General features: G+C 38.3%; 2 protein-coding genes and 1 pseudogene across 2 annotated transcripts in view; 1 reads left to right on the top strand and 2 right to left on the bottom strand.

Annotated features, from left to right (window-relative positions):
* cutlet (chromosome transmission fidelity protein 18 homolog) overlaps nucleotides 1-896 on the bottom strand; it is a 138,498-nt gene extending 137,602 nt beyond the window's left edge. The window contains 1 exon segment of the mRNA XM_067098543.1: nucleotides 701-896. Within this exon segment, the coding sequence (XP_066954644.1) occupies nucleotides 701-779 (79 nt within the window). The 5' untranslated portion in view covers nucleotides 780-896.
* A 6,673-nt stretch (nucleotides 897-7,569) lies between these two features.
* LOC136835261 (HIG1 domain family member 2A, mitochondrial-like) lies at nucleotides 7,570-13,291 on the bottom strand. The gene is made up of 3 exons (XM_067098542.1): nucleotides 13,100-13,291; nucleotides 8,717-8,887; nucleotides 7,570-7,998 (listed from the first exon to the last, which is right to left on the bottom strand). The coding sequence occupies exons 2-3, from the start codon at nucleotides 8,883-8,885 to the stop codon at nucleotides 7,844-7,846; spliced, it is 324 nt and encodes a 107-aa protein (XP_066954643.1). The 5' UTR covers nucleotides 8,886-8,887; nucleotides 13,100-13,291; the 3' UTR covers nucleotides 7,570-7,843.
* A 3,760-nt stretch (nucleotides 13,292-17,051) lies between these two features.
* LOC136835260 (mediator of RNA polymerase II transcription subunit 12-like protein) overlaps nucleotides 17,052-18,269 on the top strand; it is a 195,010-nt pseudogene continuing 193,792 nt past the window's right edge.

Genomic DNA, 18,269 nt, shown 5'->3' with positions numbered 1-18,269 from the left:
CCCGTCATTCTCAACTCGCCCCTTAGGCTACTTGTTTTGTTTTCCCCCACCCACAACCCCACTTTCCCACTGAGGTCCCTGGATTGTAGGATATAAGGATTGGGGTCCACTATCTCTAGCCTAGGCCTGTCTTACTTTAATCCATCATCATAATTTGGACTTAAAAATATGCTTTTCTAGTCTAAATGTGTTTTGTACATTGACATTTGTTTCTACCGCTGTAAAGCTTGACTTTAATGCCAGCACAGCCTTCTCCCATGGGTGCAGTAATCATTCCCAGCCCCATTGGTGTCAATGGGAAAACTAGAGCAAAAGATGGTAAAAGATGGTAAATATCTCAGTAACAGTATATTTGCAATAGAACTGAGCATAAGTGTCCTGCTAATCATTTTAGAGACTTAAGATCAAAGCATAAAACTCTAATATCAAATAATGGATTAGCTTAGTATAGTCAAATGATACCATAGGGATAATTAGGCTACTTCGGCTATTTAGGCTACTAACGGAGAGGATGTTATCAACGCTCAAAGGACACAGTCAAACAAGGGAAAATCATACTTATAAGTCTAGAATACATTGTTTTACCCATCTCAAAAAATCTACCGTAAAGCCCTAATATAGGTTGCCGTTTGTTAAAATACCATAGTAGCCGACGGGCCACAGTCCAGGAGTAATGGAGCAATGCAGCGCCAGAAATTACCTTCCATTTCTCTCATGGCCTCCAGTTCATCTTGATACATCATCTCAAACATGTCATCTGGATCAGGGTAGCCGTCCATTTTGAATGCACTTGAACAGAAGTCGAAGACTAAAACTTTTCAATTTCTTTCGTGTCACCCACTCACTCACACCAACAGCCATCAACAAAATCAGCTGATTTGCTATTGATGTTTGGCGCCAATTTGCGGGGAGGGGAGGACTTCGCTTAGCTCATTTTTCTTTTCAACGGCGCCTCAAATTTCGGTGATAGGTACGTTCCGTTTTTTGTGTTGAATTCTCTTGTCTGATTTCTCCTTTTCGTCACGTATAAGATAGTGATTTTTCTTCTCTTATTCTGTACATCTTAATCATATCTATTACAGAACGGTGGTGAAATTTGACATTAAATGCAGCACAGAAAGACCTTCACCATGTTCGGTTGTTGTAGGCTACTGCGTACTGCTTAACTTGAGTTCTTGGATTCTAGAGGGCAGGATCTACAAATAATGCATTTGAACAAACATTTACCTCATCTGTGTTCTTGCAACGACTTGTCTCATATTTCTGGATCAATTCTAATAGGAGATTCTTTCTTCGAATGTAATTATCCTGAAGGCGATTTTTACCCAATCTGTCAATGAGCGCCATGCATGCCAGACACCTGCACGGGCGTCTCTTCTTTCAGTCTTGCCCTGGGCTTCATATTAGTAACATAGGTTATATTACTTCAGATCTGATGAATAAATCAGCTAGTATATCTCATTTGCCAGCTGTGACAGAAACAAACGATGAGCTGATTCCTCTCAGAGAATTAAAAGTACATCTTATTTTTACTGACAGCTCCTTTGCCATTCAGTTACACAGCCCATTTACCATCAAATGGCACAGCAACTGTGCCAAACAATGATACAACACCTTTCCCTTGTATGGCACAGCCCTTTTTCCAATCAATGGCAAAGAACCTTTGACACTTTGGCAAAGCCATTTTGCCATCCAGTGGCACAATACCTCTGACACCCAATAGTACAACTTTGACACCATATGGCAAAACCAGTTTGCCATCCAATGATATATCACCTTCGACACCCAGTGGCAAAACCAATTTGCAAAAAAAAATTACAGTGGCAATGCACCTTTTACATCCGATGGATAACCAAAGCAACAGACACTTTGCCAGACAATGGTACAGCACCTTTGATACCCAAGGGCACAGTGACTTTGCTGTTCACTGACACATTACCTTCTCCACACAATGGCAAAGCCCTTCTGTCATCCAGTGGCACAGCATATTTAACATCCTAGGCACAGCACCTCTGCCAGCCAAGGGCAGAGCCCCTTTAACACTTAATGGAATGACCCTTTTGCCATCCAGTGGCACAGCACCTTTGACACCCAATGGCACAGGCAATTTGACACCCTTTGGTGCAGTCTCTTATACACTCAGTGGCACAGTCCTTCTGACACCAAATAGCAAAACCCATTTGACAACCAATAGCACAGCCAGTCTGACATCCAGTGGCACCTTTTGCAGTTTGATGGCACAGCTCATTTGATGTCCAACAGCACAGCCCTTTGACACCCAATGGCAAAGCTTATTTGATACTAAATGATAGCTTTTTTTATGACTAATGTCACTGCTCCTTGTCATCCAAAGGCATCGCCCCTTCGACATCCAGTGGCACAGCCCTTTAATACCCAGTGACACAGCTCCTTCTCCATCCAATAGCAAAGCCCCCTTGACATCCTAGTCAGAGCCTTTAACAGCCAATGGCATCCCCTTTTGATACACAATGACATAGCCTCTTTGACCAATGGTAAGCACCCTTTGGCACTCCCATCCAATAGCACAGGCCCTTCAACATCCAATGATGCAACCTCTTTGACTCCCAGTGGCACTGCCCCTTTGATCAATGGTGCAGCTCCTTTGTCACCTAAAGGCACAGTCCCTTTGACACCAAAAATCAAAATCCTTTTATCATCCAGTGGTTCAGCCCATATGTCATCCAGTGGGAGAGACTTTTCAACACCCAGTGGCACAGACTCCTTGATCAATGGTGCAGCCCCTTTTATACAAAATGATACAGGCCCTAGTACACCTAATGGCACAGCTATTTTGACACCCAATAGCAAAGCCTATTTAACACCTAATGGCAAAGCCCCTTTAGCACTGAATGGCACAGCCCCTTTGCAGTTCAGGAGTACAGCCCCTTAGACACACAGTGGCACAGCCCTTTTGCCATCAATGGGTACAGCCCCTTTGACCAATTGTGCAACCTTTTTTGTTAATCTGAAGAAAAGATTCATTGTTGTTTGTATGGTTAATTTTATTTTTCTTTTTGTGTTATGCTAAATACTAATTCCCTTAATCACGGTGTTTTAAGTGACCAAACTACCTAGTTATCATACTGCTAAATTGTGAACAATTTGCTGGTCACATGAATTTTTATTAGCAGTGGAAATCTACTTTATGGGGGAAAAGAAGATGTCAAAGAGAATTCTGTCACAAGCCACAGCGGGTAATACCAGCGCTCCTCTTCACCCAATTTATCAATTATGATGATGGAGTTTGTTTGTGATTTGGAGTTGTAAGCATCCACTCTGGCCATAGCATAATACAGTACTGTACTTGTTGGCAAGACGATTATTTCAAGACAAAGTCGATCATCTCTTTTCTTTCATACATCAAATAGGTCGTTGCCATGATTTTCCATCACCTTCAGAATTTAAGTACAAATTGCGGTTATTCATAGTGGGTAGAGATAACAGTGTGGTCAGTTAAGGTCTTATGTTTATACCAATGATGAAGCTAACCCATGAGTCACAACAGAAAGCTTAAGGAATGTAAGTGATCCATCTAAGTGCTCATATACTGTAGGTAAGGATTTAGATTCCAACTTGTGTATTTCTGCATTCTCATGAAACGTCTCCTACCTGTAACCGATGAGACTGAGAATGAGGAAGACGTCACAGGAAATTTAATGGAGGGAAAGCCAGAATCTGTGATAGAAAATGAGTTATTTGGGAGGATTCATAGTGCATAAGTTTAGGAATAAGTATCCATCTTTAGGTTCAGTTGATATTATCATCATCATTACTATTACTGAACCCTATTCATATGGAACAAGGCCACAGGGGTCACTGACTTGAAATTCAAGCTTCCAAAGAATATGATGCTCATTCAGAAGTAAGAGAAAGTAAAGGGAAGTACAGAAAGAAGAGATCTCGCTTGTTAAAAAGAATAAATTGATAATAGATAAATATGTATTAAAATGCAAGGAGAATAGCATTAGGGCAGTAATGCACTGTATTTTTGCTTGAACTTTTGAAGTTCCAATTGCACGACATCCTCAGGAAGACTGTTCCACTGTCCAACGGTGTGAGGAATAATAGACCTCTGGAACAGAATTTTGACAGCAAGGCACATTTACTGCACATTGGAGCTGCTGTTCAATGAACCAGCATGAAAAGGGGGAATGGATTAATTGTGAATGTGAAAGATCTCAGTTAAATACAGCTTTTGAAAAACTGACAAACAAGAGACCATCCATCAATTTTCCAAGTCATAGCTGCTATATACAGTATTAGGAAATGGGAACCTACTACCACAAACCACGCTTTCTAAAAGAGATAAATCTCTAGCAGAAGCAGAAATCCACACCGGAGAACAGTACTCTGGTAAAGGGAGCACAAATGGCTTGAAATAGGTTGTACTGATTTTATCACTATTATAAACATATGAGGCCTTACAAACAATAACTAACTTTTGTGCGGCATTCGCTGAAAATTTCATTAGATGTTTTGCAAAAGTAAGATGCAAGTCAGAAGTTACACTTAAAGCTTCAAACTCTTTCACCAAACTCCCATCCACCTGACGGGGAGGATGGGTTGGAAAATCTGTACAAGATCTGCTGATCAATAGTGCTTTTGTCTTACTGGAGTTCAGCCTCATACCCAACCAACTACTGTACACCACTCACTGATCGAATCCATGTTCTGATTGAGGCTGAGGGCAGCATCATTTCTCGTAAGTGGAGACTTTACTACACCCACAAGTGTTGCATCATTGGCATACTGAATAAAATTTTGTTTTCCAGGCAAACAACCATATCACTTGTATGTACCAAACATAATAGTGGACCAAGAACACTACCCAGTGGAACTCCAGACACAATAGGCCTTGGTTCACTAAAGATCCCATCAACAGTAACTCGCTGCTGCCTACCTATAAGGGAAACTTGAAGTAATCCTAAAACATATCCACCCACTCCAAGATTCTTAACTTTATATATTAATGCCTTGTGATTCACTAAATCGAAAGCAGCACTAAAATCTACTTGAATTATTCTGCACTCAAAACCTTTACCAAGGTTCTCTTGCAAATGGCATGCCAAGTCTACAAGAGCATCACAGGTACCTAAGTGTTTTCTATATGCATATTGACTTTCAGGTAACAATCCTTTAGATTCCACATACTTACATAGTGGCTTAAAAATAGGTTTTTCAGTATTTTTGGAGAGCACAGGGAGAATAGAAATTGGCTTGTAGTTACTGCAGTCTGCAGATATGCCACTCTTTGGAACAGGCACTGTATTATACTAGGCCTGCACTCATGCCCGAAGATACTACATTGACATAAAAACCTATAGAATCTACTGATCTTGGGTGACAACACACTAGAAACTTTTTAAAAAATAAAGGGAAGAAACCATCAGGATCTTCTCCACCCCAGCTATCAAGATTATCCTGAATTTTCTTAACATTCCTAGAGCAAACTGCAAATTTTGTAAGAAGAGGTTCAGGATGACAAGCATCAGGGAAACACGTGTTGGAATAGAAGGCGAGCCTGACCCAAAGATCAATGATGCCACTTTGATCCACCACAGATGAGGCTGAGTAATACCTTCAAGTTTCCTCTTCAAGAAATTATTGTAATGTCTCTCAGTTGTATGGTAAGTTCTATTCGCAGCACAGTGAGACTCAACAAAAATAGTGTAATTTTCATTTGAACGATTTTGTTTCATGTGTTGAATTTGGTCTGCTTGTCATGATAAGCTTGTCTACATGTATCATCAAACCTTGGCTGGTTATTTGTCTTGAAAGTGATGACCTTTCTAGGGACATACTTTGTTAAAATAGCCATCAGCATTTCATTTAACTTCTTGGGATCAGGATCTAAAACATATGGCATCTGAAATATTAAGTGCCTGACAAACTTCAATAATGGATGGAACAAGTGAGGATTGGATCTCATATGTAAAGAGAAAAATATTACATAGACCTTTTGTAATATTTCAAAAAGATGTGCAACATATGGAACAGCTACTCAATACTTTCCATTGAGAAACATTGAAGCGGGGAGTCATGGCAGTATCCAGTCTTCTTGATATTTTCAAGTACAAAAATACTGAAGTTCCAGAGGATATAATTAGTCATTTTTTTAAGTGCAGAATTTATTTAGATAGAAAATTTTAAACTTAAAAGGGAAACAAACACTGCAAAGTAAAGGTAATTAAAAATGAAAAAAAAAAGTTCAGTAATCTTTTATAAACATTTGATAGAATTACGGCAGTAATGAGGAGGTGTTAAATGAAATATAAATAAAGTTTGTATTATTTTCTTGTGCCTTTTCTTTTGGTTTCCATTTCCAATGTTCAGTTTGTATTTTATGTAAGTTTATGAAGAAATAAACATAATCCAGCACTAAGAAAAACAATATTATGATCTCAAAGAGGCGCCAGTAAGTCATGTAACCACTCAGCACCCAAGTTAGCCATGTGACTCCACTGAGCACAATCATCCTCCTGGCAGCCAGCTCAGTAACTCACCTTATCTTCTTACATCTTGCTAAATCTCTCTGGGAAAGGGAATTCAACTCGAAGTAAGTTTGAAAGCTTACAGAGACGAGACAGAGAACCTCGAGCCTAAGTGCCAGCCCTGCCTGGAAAATCAATCGCTGACAGCGATCAAAATTCCCTGGCCTACCACAAACGGTAAGGGACACAAAAAGAAGCTTAATAAGCATTTTCACATGGGGCAGACTCCACTTTAATGTAGACAGAGTGACGGTGAAGTTCAAGAAAATGGCTAAGTGGCTGTTGTGGAAAAGGTTTTGGGGTGAAGCCCTTTGCTGTGTGCTAAATAAAACAGATGTTGTCACAAGAAGTACTCAGACATACAAAATATACAGGAAATAAATGGAGAAGAGCAGTAAGTTGAGAAACCTGGTGTAAGAGATGGACAGGTCTTAGAAGGTGAGAATTTTATTTACCACTGGTCTATGAAGCAGAAACTCAGAGAGCAGTAAAAGAGTACTAACTGCAGCATGGATAAAATGGAAAACGATACTCAGATTACAGATAAATAAAAATGGCCAACTGGTAGAAAGAGCAAAGACTTGCATAGGCCTGTAATGACTGCAGCAGAAAAATGAGAAATCGCAATAAAAATGGGGAGACTTTGAAAAGGTGTGACCACAGAACACTGGGTATACTGAGAATATTGTAATATGAACGAGGAATTGGAGGAGAGATGTGCTATAAGGAGGAAGGAACAAAAGATTTAGGTCTCAAAGATTAAGATGGTTTGAACAAATGTTGAGAATGAATAAGAATAGAAGGAGCAGAACAAAGATCTGCAGGAAGAAGCACAGGGTATAGAAGAATGGAGAGAACTTGTACGTCTTACCCCAGAGAGAAAACTTCATGCAAAAATGTTTATCTATATAAGAATAGAATGAAAAGAGTGAGAAAAACATCTGATCTATAAAAATCTGCACTGGGAATACAGTAATAGTAATATGAGATTGGTATGGTCTTTTAACAAATCTTTTTCATATTATAAAAAAATATAAGAGAAAAACAAAAGCCTCAGAATTTTAATTAGCTTTATGTATAATACAAATATTATATATCTAATGTATGTTACTTATGACTGTATTAAGTTTTATATACAAACTATTGCATTTATATTGTCAATACAGAAACCATTACAATAAAATTAATTCAAAAAAAGTCAGCATCATGTGGACAGTAGTATAAAAAGAATAAGGCTGAATCACAATACTGTACTGCATTTCAATATTTACATAAGTGCAAAGATCATTCTTGAACATTACTTATTATTAGGTTATCGTACACTAAGACCTTTACTTCATGCTTTTCACAATGCCAAACATCAATGCAGCAATAGTAAAACCTTGAGCTGCGATACGGTATCTCATCATGACCTGTGAAGTTCTCCTGTTACCTTTGCTGAAGGAATACAAACCATAGACAAGTGCAGTAGCTGTAAGACCACACCCTGAAATAATATGAAAACACTGCAAATCCTGCATCTTCATTTTTGTAATAAACATCACAATATAAAAAATATTTTCCTCAGAACTTTACATTCATATGGATAAAAATAAAAGAAATAAAAATTAAAGAACATGAATAAAAATGAAAATGAAAATCAAACAAAAACAAACCAATAAAAAATATAAAGTAAATAATAAAAAGATAAGAAAATGTATATAGTAGAATGAAATTTAAACATGACAACATTAGCAAAATTATGATGCCCGACTTTAAGTCACCCCTTGTCTACAAGATTCACTCATGTAATCAACTCACAGCACTCATGTTCCTAAAATCTCTCTCTCTTTCTACTTTGTACTTCTTCATAATTTCCTTTGGTTTCCCCATGCCTTCTGTAGTAATCTCTTTTCTCCAAGTCTGACTTGCTCTAATTTGTACTCATTTAAGAAAATGTTCTTCAGGCCACCCCTTTGGAAAGACTAATATGGGGGACAGGGGGAAGGTTATTGCTTGACTAAATTACTTAATATTATTGATCAACTGACTCTCTCTCACACACATCAATATTTAAAATTTATTCTGACACTGTGAGCACAGGAATACTAATATCAGTATATTCAGTGCTCTTATCAGAAAACAACAGTTGCAAAGCATTTTCAATCACATCATTAAGTTCAAAAAAGTACTGGTATAAGACTAGTAAATTGTCTGACACTTACCAATGGGTACAAATGGATTTTCCTTAAATTTCCTGTTAAATTTATCTCCAGGAGTTTCTTGTTCTTCAAGTGTTGCAGAGTTTATGTCCGATTTCAAGGTAATCCAATCCAATTCTGTGAATTCCCTCTTTCCCTCTTCTGAAAACTGTTGCTGTGGGTTTTCTGCCATATCTGCAATAAAAATACTTGTTTACTTCTGTATTTCATTCAAATTGCTTTATAAAGTTCACTTTGCTGTAAAGTTAAGTATACCTTAGTTTTACCAGACCACTGAGCTGATTAACAGCTCTCCTAGGGCTGGCCCGAAGGATTAGACTTATTTTACATGGCTAAGAAACAACTGGTTACTTAGCAACGGGACCTACAGCTTATTGTGGAATCCGAACCACATTATAGCGAGAAATGAATTTCTATCACCAGAAATAAATTTCTCTAACTCTTCATCAGCCGGCCGGGGGAATTGAAGTTTGAACTCCAGCCCATCGAGTGACAGCCTGACGCTCAACCGACTCAGCCAACGAAGGGCTTCACTTTGCTGTAAATGCTAATGCTAATAAACATGTTGTTGTTGAAGAACTTACAGTATTATCTTGTTTTATTTGTTCTCTAGGAATTATATTTTTAATTCTCAGGCAACAACATGAACCCTTGCCCTGCAATGACTTTCACCCTTTTAGCTTCTAAGCACACAAGCCATTAGCAATTCAACCTCAACATGCTAATCACATACAAACACACAAACTCTTTCAAGCTTTTGTCCTTGTTCTTTGTTCTGTGCCACTTAACCCTGCCTTTGGCTCATTTTGAACAACAATCTTTCAAGATCTGTGCCACATAAACCCAACTTTGGCTCGTTTTGAACAACAAATTTTGAAGATCTGTGCCACATTAACCCTGCCTTTGGCTCGTTTTGAACAAATTTTGAAGATCTGTGCCACATAAACCCTGCCTTTGGCTCGTTTTGAACTACAAATTTTCAAGAGCTGTGCGACTTAAACCCTGCCTTTGGCTAGTTTTGAACAACAAATTTTCAAGATCTATTCTACATACACCCCGCTTTTGGCTTGTTTTGAACAACAAATTTTCAAGATCAGTGCCCTGCCTTTGGTTAGTTTTGAACTACAAATTTTCAAGATCTACAGTATGCCACATAGACCTGCCTTTGGCTAATTTTGAACAACAAATTTTCAAGATGTGCCACATAACCCCTGCCTTTGGCTTTTTAAACTACAAATTTTCAAGATCAGTGCGACATAAACCCTGCCTTTGGCTCATTTTGAACAACAAATTTTCAAGATCTGTGCCACATAGACCCTGCCTATGGCTTCTTTTGAACTACAAATTTTCAAGGTCTCTGCCACATAGAACCTGCCTATGGCTTCTTTTGAACTACAAATTTTCTAGATCTGTGCCTATGGCTTCTTTTGAAATACAAATTTTCAAGATCTGTGCCACACAGACCCTGCCTAAGGCTTCTTTTGAACTACAAATTTTCAAGATCTATGCCACATAGACCCTGCCTATGGCTTCTTTTGAACTACAAATTTTCATCTGTACCGCATCGGCCTGCCTATGGCTTCTTTTTGAACTACAAATTTTCTAGATCTGTGCCTATGGCTTCTTTTGAAATACAAATTTTCAAGATCTGTGCCACACAGACCCTGCCTAAGGCTTCTTTTGAACTACAAATTTTCAAGATCTATGCCACATAGACCCTGCCTATGGCTTCTTTTGAACTACAAATTTTCAAGATCTGTGCCGCATAGACCCTGCCTATGGCTTCTTTTGAACTACAAATTTTCTAGATCTGTGCCTATGGCTTCTTTTGAAATACAAATTTTCAAGATCTGTACCACTGACCCTGCCTAAAACTTCTTTTGAACTACAAATTTTCAAGATCTATGCCACATAGACCCTGCCTATGGCTTCTTTTGAACTACAAATTTTCAAGATCTGTGCCGCATAGACCTGCCTTTGGCTTGTTTTGAACAACATATTTTCAAGAACTTTGCCATATAGACCCACCCACTGGTTCTTATTGAACAACAAATTTTCAAAATCTGTGCCACATAGACCCACCTTTGGCTCATCTTGAAATGACAAATTTTTGAAGTAATTTGTATTTTTTCTAACATACAAACCTGAGGTCTTTACATATGGGGATTAACTTTGAGCAAGCTGGAAATCTGGACATTAAACTTTTGCAAGGTGGTTATAGTAACAGCTATCGACGGTAGGGACAGAAGCACCGCCCACCAAGTTGGTGCGCATTCAATTCTACACAGTTTACCGTTTGGCCCAGATAAGAGAATGAGGGGTGGCAAGCGGTGGGCCCTTGGTGTAAAGACCTTAGGTTTGTATATTAGGAAAAGTACAAATTACTTTTAAAATCTGTCATTTGTTCCTATACAAATATAAACTTGTGGTCTTTATATATGGAAGACTTACTTTCAGAGGGAGTCTGAGTAAATCTCCGAACTAAATGGTGGTTCAGCTCTCCTGGGTACTCTCTTCCTGGTCATGAAAGAGCAAAGGAAGGAGACCACACCTCTGATCTATTGAACAAGACAGATGTTCAATTATCAGACTTCTGGGTAGAGCTCAGCTGGCTCATTTCCACCAACAAATTTTCAAGATTTTGCCACATAGGCCTTACCTTTGGCTAGTTTTGAGCAATAAATTTTAAAGATTTGTTCCCCATAGGCCCTGCCTTTGTCTCATTTTGAGCAATAAATTTTCAAGATCTGTGCAACATAGACTCTGGCTTTTACATGCTTTGAACAACAAATTTTTACTGATCTGTGCCACACAGACCCTGCCATTGGCTCGTTTTGAAAAAAAAAAATAAATAAATAAAATAAAGATCTGTGCTTCATTGATCCTGCCTTTGGCTCCTTTTGGACAACAAATTTTCAAGATATTGTATCACATAAACCCTACCTTTGGCTTGTTTTGAAAAAAAATTTTAAAGGTCTGTGCCACATAGCCTTTGGTTCATTTTGAACAACATTTGAAGATCTGTGACATAAACTCTGCCTTTGGCTCATTTTGAATAAGACATTTTGACGATTTGTGACACATAAAACTTGCCTTGGCTCATTTTGAGCAACAAATTTTCAAGATCTATGCCACACAGACCCTGCCTTTGTCTCATTTTGAGTAACAAAATTTTACGATCTGTACCACATAGACCCTACCTTTGTCTCAATTTCAACAAGAAAATTTTGTAAGATCTGTGTCACATAAACCCTGCCTTTAGCTCATTTTGAACAACAAACGTTCAAGATCTGTGCCACATAACCCCTGCCTTTGACTTGTTTTGAAAAAAACTTTTCAAGATCTGTGCCACATAAACTCCCCTTGGCTCATTTTGAGCAACAAATTTTCAAGATCTGTGCCAGATAGACCCTGCCTGTCTCATTTTTGACAAATTTCAAGTTCTTATGCAACTTAAACCCTGCCTTGAGCTAGTTTTGAACATCAACTTTTCAAGATCTGTGCCACATGAACCCTACCTGTGGCTCAATTTGAGTAACAAATTTTGAAGACCTGTGCCACAGAGATCTTCCCTTTGGCTCATCTTGAACAACAAATTTTCAAGATCTGTGCCACATACTCTGCCTTTGACTTGTTTTGAACAACAAATTTTCAAGATCTTGTGCCACATAGACCTGCCTTTGGATCGTTTTGAATTACAAATTTTCAAGATCTGTGCCACATAGGCCTGCCTTTGACTTGTTGTGAACAACAAATTTTCAAGATCTGTGCCACATAGGCCTGCCTTTGACTTGTTGTGAACAACAAATTTTCAAGACCTGTGCCACGCAGACCCTGAGTATGGCTGGTTTTGAACTACAAATTTTCAAGGTCTGTGCCACATAGGCCTGCCTTTGACTTGTTCTGAACAACAAATGTTGAAGACCTGTGCCACACAGACCCTGAGTTTGGCTTGTTTTGAACTACAAATTTTCAAGATCTGTGCAACATAGACCTGCCTTTGGCTTCTTTTTTAAAATAACCCTGCAAAGTGAATATAGATACCTATATAGTTCGCCAAAGAGGTGGTGTTAGGCTATGTGAATTAAGTTAGTGCACTGGGACCAAAAGGAAAGATGCACTTTATTTAGGAAGTGGTGCATTGGGACCAGATACTCGGCACATTCGCATCATGATGCATGGTGCATTCAGACTAGTGTTGGTGCATTTCGCCTAGTCCATAAACCTAAGGTTCGTGCATTGGGCTACGCACTGGAATATACTGTAGTATTGCCAACAAGGTTATCTATACATCGGTAGCTTACTTTACCTTTAAAAGTAATTGTCACCTACAGGGCGTATATTTTTAGGTGTGAAAACTATATTTTAAAATGATTACCACCTTACCTTCGGTTATTTGGGTATTCTTTACCGTGACAACAGCCAACTAGTATAGAACGATGAAGTTGGGGTTTGTGTAACTTCTCTGGCGTTGGTCAGACAGTAAAGTGTTACCTAATGGGAATAACAGAAATAAGACTAACACTGTTTCCTTGCAACGGCTCCCTCTTCGTGCACCAAATTCTTGCCCATGAAGGTACTTGTGCTTTGCTTCACTTTGTATACAATTCTTAATTATTTAGATATGAAACTTGAGTCATTTTATTTGGCACTTATTACATAGATAACTAAGAACAACAAGGGCCAAATTTACGTGGCTTATACATTTTGCTCAGAAATATTTGATTTTAACATTCTGCGAAATTTTCTGTAAGTTTTGCTGTTCTTTGGTTTCGTCTATGCTAAGTTGTAAAGAAAATAAAAATGTTAACTTAGTATGATCGTTGCTTTGTTGTAGAGGAGTGAACGATGTTATGTTTGGTTCCCGTGTCTTTTATCAGCTGGACAGAGTAGAGCGAGTATTTTAAATATTTTCTTTAGTTCATAATAGATATTACTCTCCCCCTTTTTACTGCATTTAATTTAGCTCTAAGAAATAAGTTTATAATACATATTACCATCTCCCGCTTTATTTTGCTTCCTGTCGTCAAGTTTTACTTTACCTAATATAGCTCGGAATAATGTTTATAGTTCTGAAATGTCATTCTTATTTGCTTTATCTTTGCATTCCTAGAAATGCACAGTAGCTGTTGTGAGAAAATTATTGTATGGACTAAGTGAATTGTACGTTTAATGTTGTTACTTGGTAAAAAATCGCCAACTCTTTCTCTCTCAAAATCTGACAAGTACTCACGGGTTGATTAACAGACATTAGAAGACGCTGTATATTTCCATAAGTTACTTGCGTAAATTCAGAGTATGAACACCATACAAATATCAAATTATATTCGCCATTCACTGAAACTGAATCACAGAAATGAAATAAAATGGAGAGATATTGCAATGCACATGTTGAATTTAAACGTGGAATTAATTTAATAACTATTGGTTAAACATGTAAAATGGGTAATTGAATTAGAAGTAAATGAATTTCTCAAAGTGAATTAAAATTCATTGGTACTCAAATGAATCAAAATCACTGCAAAAGTTCACATAATGAGGGCAGATACCAATTCACTAATTAAAAGAGAAACAAAATACTGGTCATTTAGTTTTGGCATTTAGTTCTGCATTCGGGTTTTATTGGGGAAAAGGAGACAAGTTATACAATTAGTGAGAAAACAGAACTGGTCTACAAGGTCCATATTAAAAAAGAGCTTGTGGATAATCATCAAGTTCGTTATTTAAAAAAATTCAAAACACTCAAGAATTTCAACATATTTGTTAAATGTAATGAATTACATGGTAGTGTGTGAAAACATAATTTTGAGTGATTTCACGTCCCTATAGTGCAGGCACTTATGCATATGCGCAGGGAGGCGCAAACCTCCACCCCATAGAAGCTAAATATCTAGAGATGCTATCTGTATAGCAGTACTACGTAATTCGGTGGTCTTCCACCAGGGCGGCGCAGCAGAGCCTTGCGGCCATCTTGAAAGGTCTGGTAACCAGGCAAATTGAATAGGGGTTTAGTGCGATTGTGAATTTTTTTATCCTGAATCTTTAATGAGTAAGTGTTTAGTGAATGTTTAGTAAGTATTAAATGAATGTTTATGAGTAAATGTTTAGCGAGTGTTTAGGGTTTAGTGAATGTTTGGTGTGTAAGTATTCAGTGAATGTTTAGTGAGTGTCTAGGGTTTAGTGAATGTTAGTGTTTAGTGAGTGTCTAGGGTTTAGTGAATGTTAGTGTTTAGTGAATGTTTAGTGTGTAATGGTTTAATGGGTGATTAATGAATGTTCAGTGACTGTTTAGTGTTTAATGAGTGTTTAGGGGTTTGAGCATTTAGGGTTTAGTGTTTAATGAGTGTTTAGGGTTTAGTGAGTGTTTAGTGTATAGTGAGTGCTTAATGAATGTTTAGTGAGCATTTAGTGTTTAATGAATGTTACAGATTAAGTGAGCATCTAGTGAGTGCTTAGTGAATGTTTAGTGCATGTTTAGGGCATAGTAAGTAGCCTATTTAGTGAATGTTTAATGAGTGTTTAGTGAGCATTTAGTGTATAGTGAGTGTTGAGTAGTCAGTGAGTGTTTAGAGTTATTGAATATGAGTGTATAGTAAGTGTGAGTATTTAGTGAGTGTGAGTGTTGAGTAGTCAGTGAGTGTTTAGAGTTATTGAATATGAGTGTATAGTAAGTGTGAGTATTTAGTGAGTGTGAGTGTATAGTAAGTGTGAGTATTTAGTAAGTGTAAGTGTATAGTGAGTGTTAGTGTTTTATGGTTGTACATTACTGTTTAGTTAGTGTTTAGTGACCATGCAAAGAAAGTCCTGTAATTTACAGGAACCATTTATGCTATATAGACATTGCTTAGATCCAAGAGCAGATGCTTAGACCTTGACTGCAGTGGTTGGAGTGCTTAGGTCAACCTGTGTTTGTAAGGTAATTTTTCTCTGTGAAATTGGGTCACGGAATATAGCTCCCCTTGTTTTCAATTTGAAATCCATATTTCTCCCTTGTAAAAGGGGAACCAGTTTAAGAATAAGTTTAGGAACCAGTTCTAGAATGAAAAATTAGGCCATGGAAGGAATCCACTAGGGATAAGTTGCTTTCACAATGTACCCACCTACTGTTAAGAACTAAGAAACATTAAAGAAACCGCGGGAGTCAGACTTTCCGTTCCTCAACCTTAATTAACCTCAAGATGAAGATTTGTCCGTCGTCGACGTCAAGCACCAGTTCCAGCTAAGAATAGGCCTAAGATTATTATGAGGTACACTTTTATTAGCTTAGGCCAAGCCTTGAATTGTTACGTACAGTCTAAATTAATTGTCCTAAAATGAATGGTAGCCTCCGAATGCACATCAGGACAATTGACATATCAATATACAGTAACCCCGAGTAGTAATAACATTATAATAGCAAAATAAATCTCAAGTGAGAAATTAAAGAACAAATTTTTTCTTAAAAATCAATAGTTGCACAGGAAATCCTTCACAGCACCAACTTGGAAGGATAAGTTATTCATGAAAGCTCTCCTTTTGGGGGGGGGGGAGGAGTGCCGTCAGTGCACTTCATGCGGTGCACTTAAGGTTCTTTGCAGCGTCCCTTCGCCCTAGGCTGCAACCCTTTCCATTCCTTGTCTGTACCTCCGTTCATATTCTCTTTCTTCCAGCTTTCCGCCCTCTTCTAATAATTAATTCATACTGCAACTGCCAGGTTTTCCTCCTGTTACAATCGCAAACCTTTTTACTGTCAAGTTCCGTTTCATCGTTGAATGACCTCATAGATCCCAGCGCTAGGCCTTTGGCCTAAATTCTACATTCCATTTCTCTTCTATTCATGAAAGCTAAACACTCCAACTGGTCAATAATGGGTTGTTGTTATTGTTTCAGATTAATCTGGCATTGTTGCAGCAGGGGTCTTGCTCATAGAGCGGCCCGTGGAAAGAAGTAAAGGTTCTTGCGAGATGGACCATACTGAGGGTAAAGTCCGAGAGGAGTTTTTGAGTAGTAAGCAAGGATGGTCCTGACGCTATTTCATCCCCAACCTCCCACGAAAATGAAAAGTGTGACCTCTCAGGAGTTCACACCGTTTTATTGATTTTTCTGTTTTTCCCGTATGTGAAATTATTATTTCTATATATACCGTAAAAGATGGTCAGTTACTCCACACAGTCTCGATCAGCACTATCGAGGAGGACGAGATCAGCTGTAACGCATTTTTACTGAATAGAAATTCGTATGTACGCCATCTGTCAAGTTGTCAACTCCGGCAGTCATTGTGCGTAAGCGACCGCGGCTCCGACCCCATCCCGAAATGCCAACCCCAAGCGCCCACCACACCAGTTCACGTTCAGTGTTTACTGTTACATCAGTCGTGGTGAACGAACCGTCCCGCTTTGTCTGTGTACTTTAGCTGCAAAAGCGGCTTCACGAAGAGACCAGGCGACTGTACTTGACCAAATGAAAGGATTGCAAGTCATTAATTAGTGCAAAATGATGCCAGTGCCGTCGGCCGAAAAGCGGCCTTTAAAACGGCAGAAAATCGGCCCACCTGATGTGTATCCACAAGACGCCAAGCAGAAAGAGGTAGGCCTTACAGGTTAGGCTTCACAGTGCCTTGCGACCGAAAGTCTAAATTTAACCCAGGAGGATTGACCAGGTCTAGCCTAACTCTGTTTAGTGTTACCTCAAAGAAGGCTCAGGTACCTTAATGCCCAGGAAAGTTGGTAGAGTAGCCCAAGTAGGTTTAGGCTAGACCCGATGATTGTAAGGAGGTACTCAAGTCACAGACCAGCCACTTTACGTAAAAATACAAATTATTGTTGAATTTGTCGTGTTTTCTAGACGGGCCAACATTGCAGATTGCTTGCGCACGGGTCGTTTTGGCTATTGTTTTCCCTGAATACCATTAGGCTACTTGATATCCAAGTTTCTCTTTCTGGCTTATGTTCTTAGGCTAAGTCTCCTCATAAAGTCTGCCGGCTTTTGTGTAAGATTTTATTTCAAACCTTCATTTTATATTGAACTTGAAAATATGGTTTTCTTGTTTGAATGTGAGCTTTGACCCTTTTTGACATTTTTGTTAGCAAACGATCGAATCAATGATACCTAACCCAACCCAGGGTGCGGAGACCTTAGCGTATCACATGATGGTTTGAAAACATTCCATAAACTTACCTTACTCTGAATGAGAACCATCAGTGGGATTAAAGTCCTTGGATTGTGTGTTTTTCCTCGCCCAAAAACCCTGCTTTCACAATGTGGTCCCCCAAATTGTAGGAAGTAAGGGTTTAATGTGTTCAAAGCACACATTAAAACAAAAGAAAAATTTATTTTCAAGTCCAAAATGCAAAAGTGGTTAGAAGTAAAACTTGACTCAACAGTCATACAACAATTTACAGCAAATTTACTGTTACAGAGATTTGTTCCTACACAAATATAAACCTTCGTTCCTTCCATAGGATTTAGCTTTCGAACACAAGCTGGAATGGATATTCAAACTTACTGACAAGGTATGGTAGATTTAGCCACTAGGAACTTCTGTGACAGTGAGATTTACTTTGTTTAATGTATTTCT

This window comes from Macrobrachium rosenbergii, chromosome 55 (genome assembly GCF_040412425.1).
Source record: "Macrobrachium rosenbergii isolate ZJJX-2024 chromosome 55, ASM4041242v1, whole genome shotgun sequence".
In the NCBI taxonomy this organism is placed as follows: Eukaryota; Metazoa; Arthropoda; class Malacostraca; order Decapoda; family Palaemonidae; genus Macrobrachium; species Macrobrachium rosenbergii.
This window is presented reverse-complemented; position numbering and strand designations above follow the sequence as displayed.

Excerpts from the sequence above, each read along its gene's own strand:
- LOC136835261 (XM_067098542.1), bottom strand. The coding sequence starts at position 8,885 with ATGGCAGAAAACCCACAGCAACAGTTTTCAGAAGAGGGAAAGAGGGAA. Across the intron at positions 7,999-8,716 it reads AAATCCATTTGTACCCATTG|GGTGTGGTCTTACAGCTACT; the intron begins GTAAGTGTCAGA and ends ATATTATTTCAG.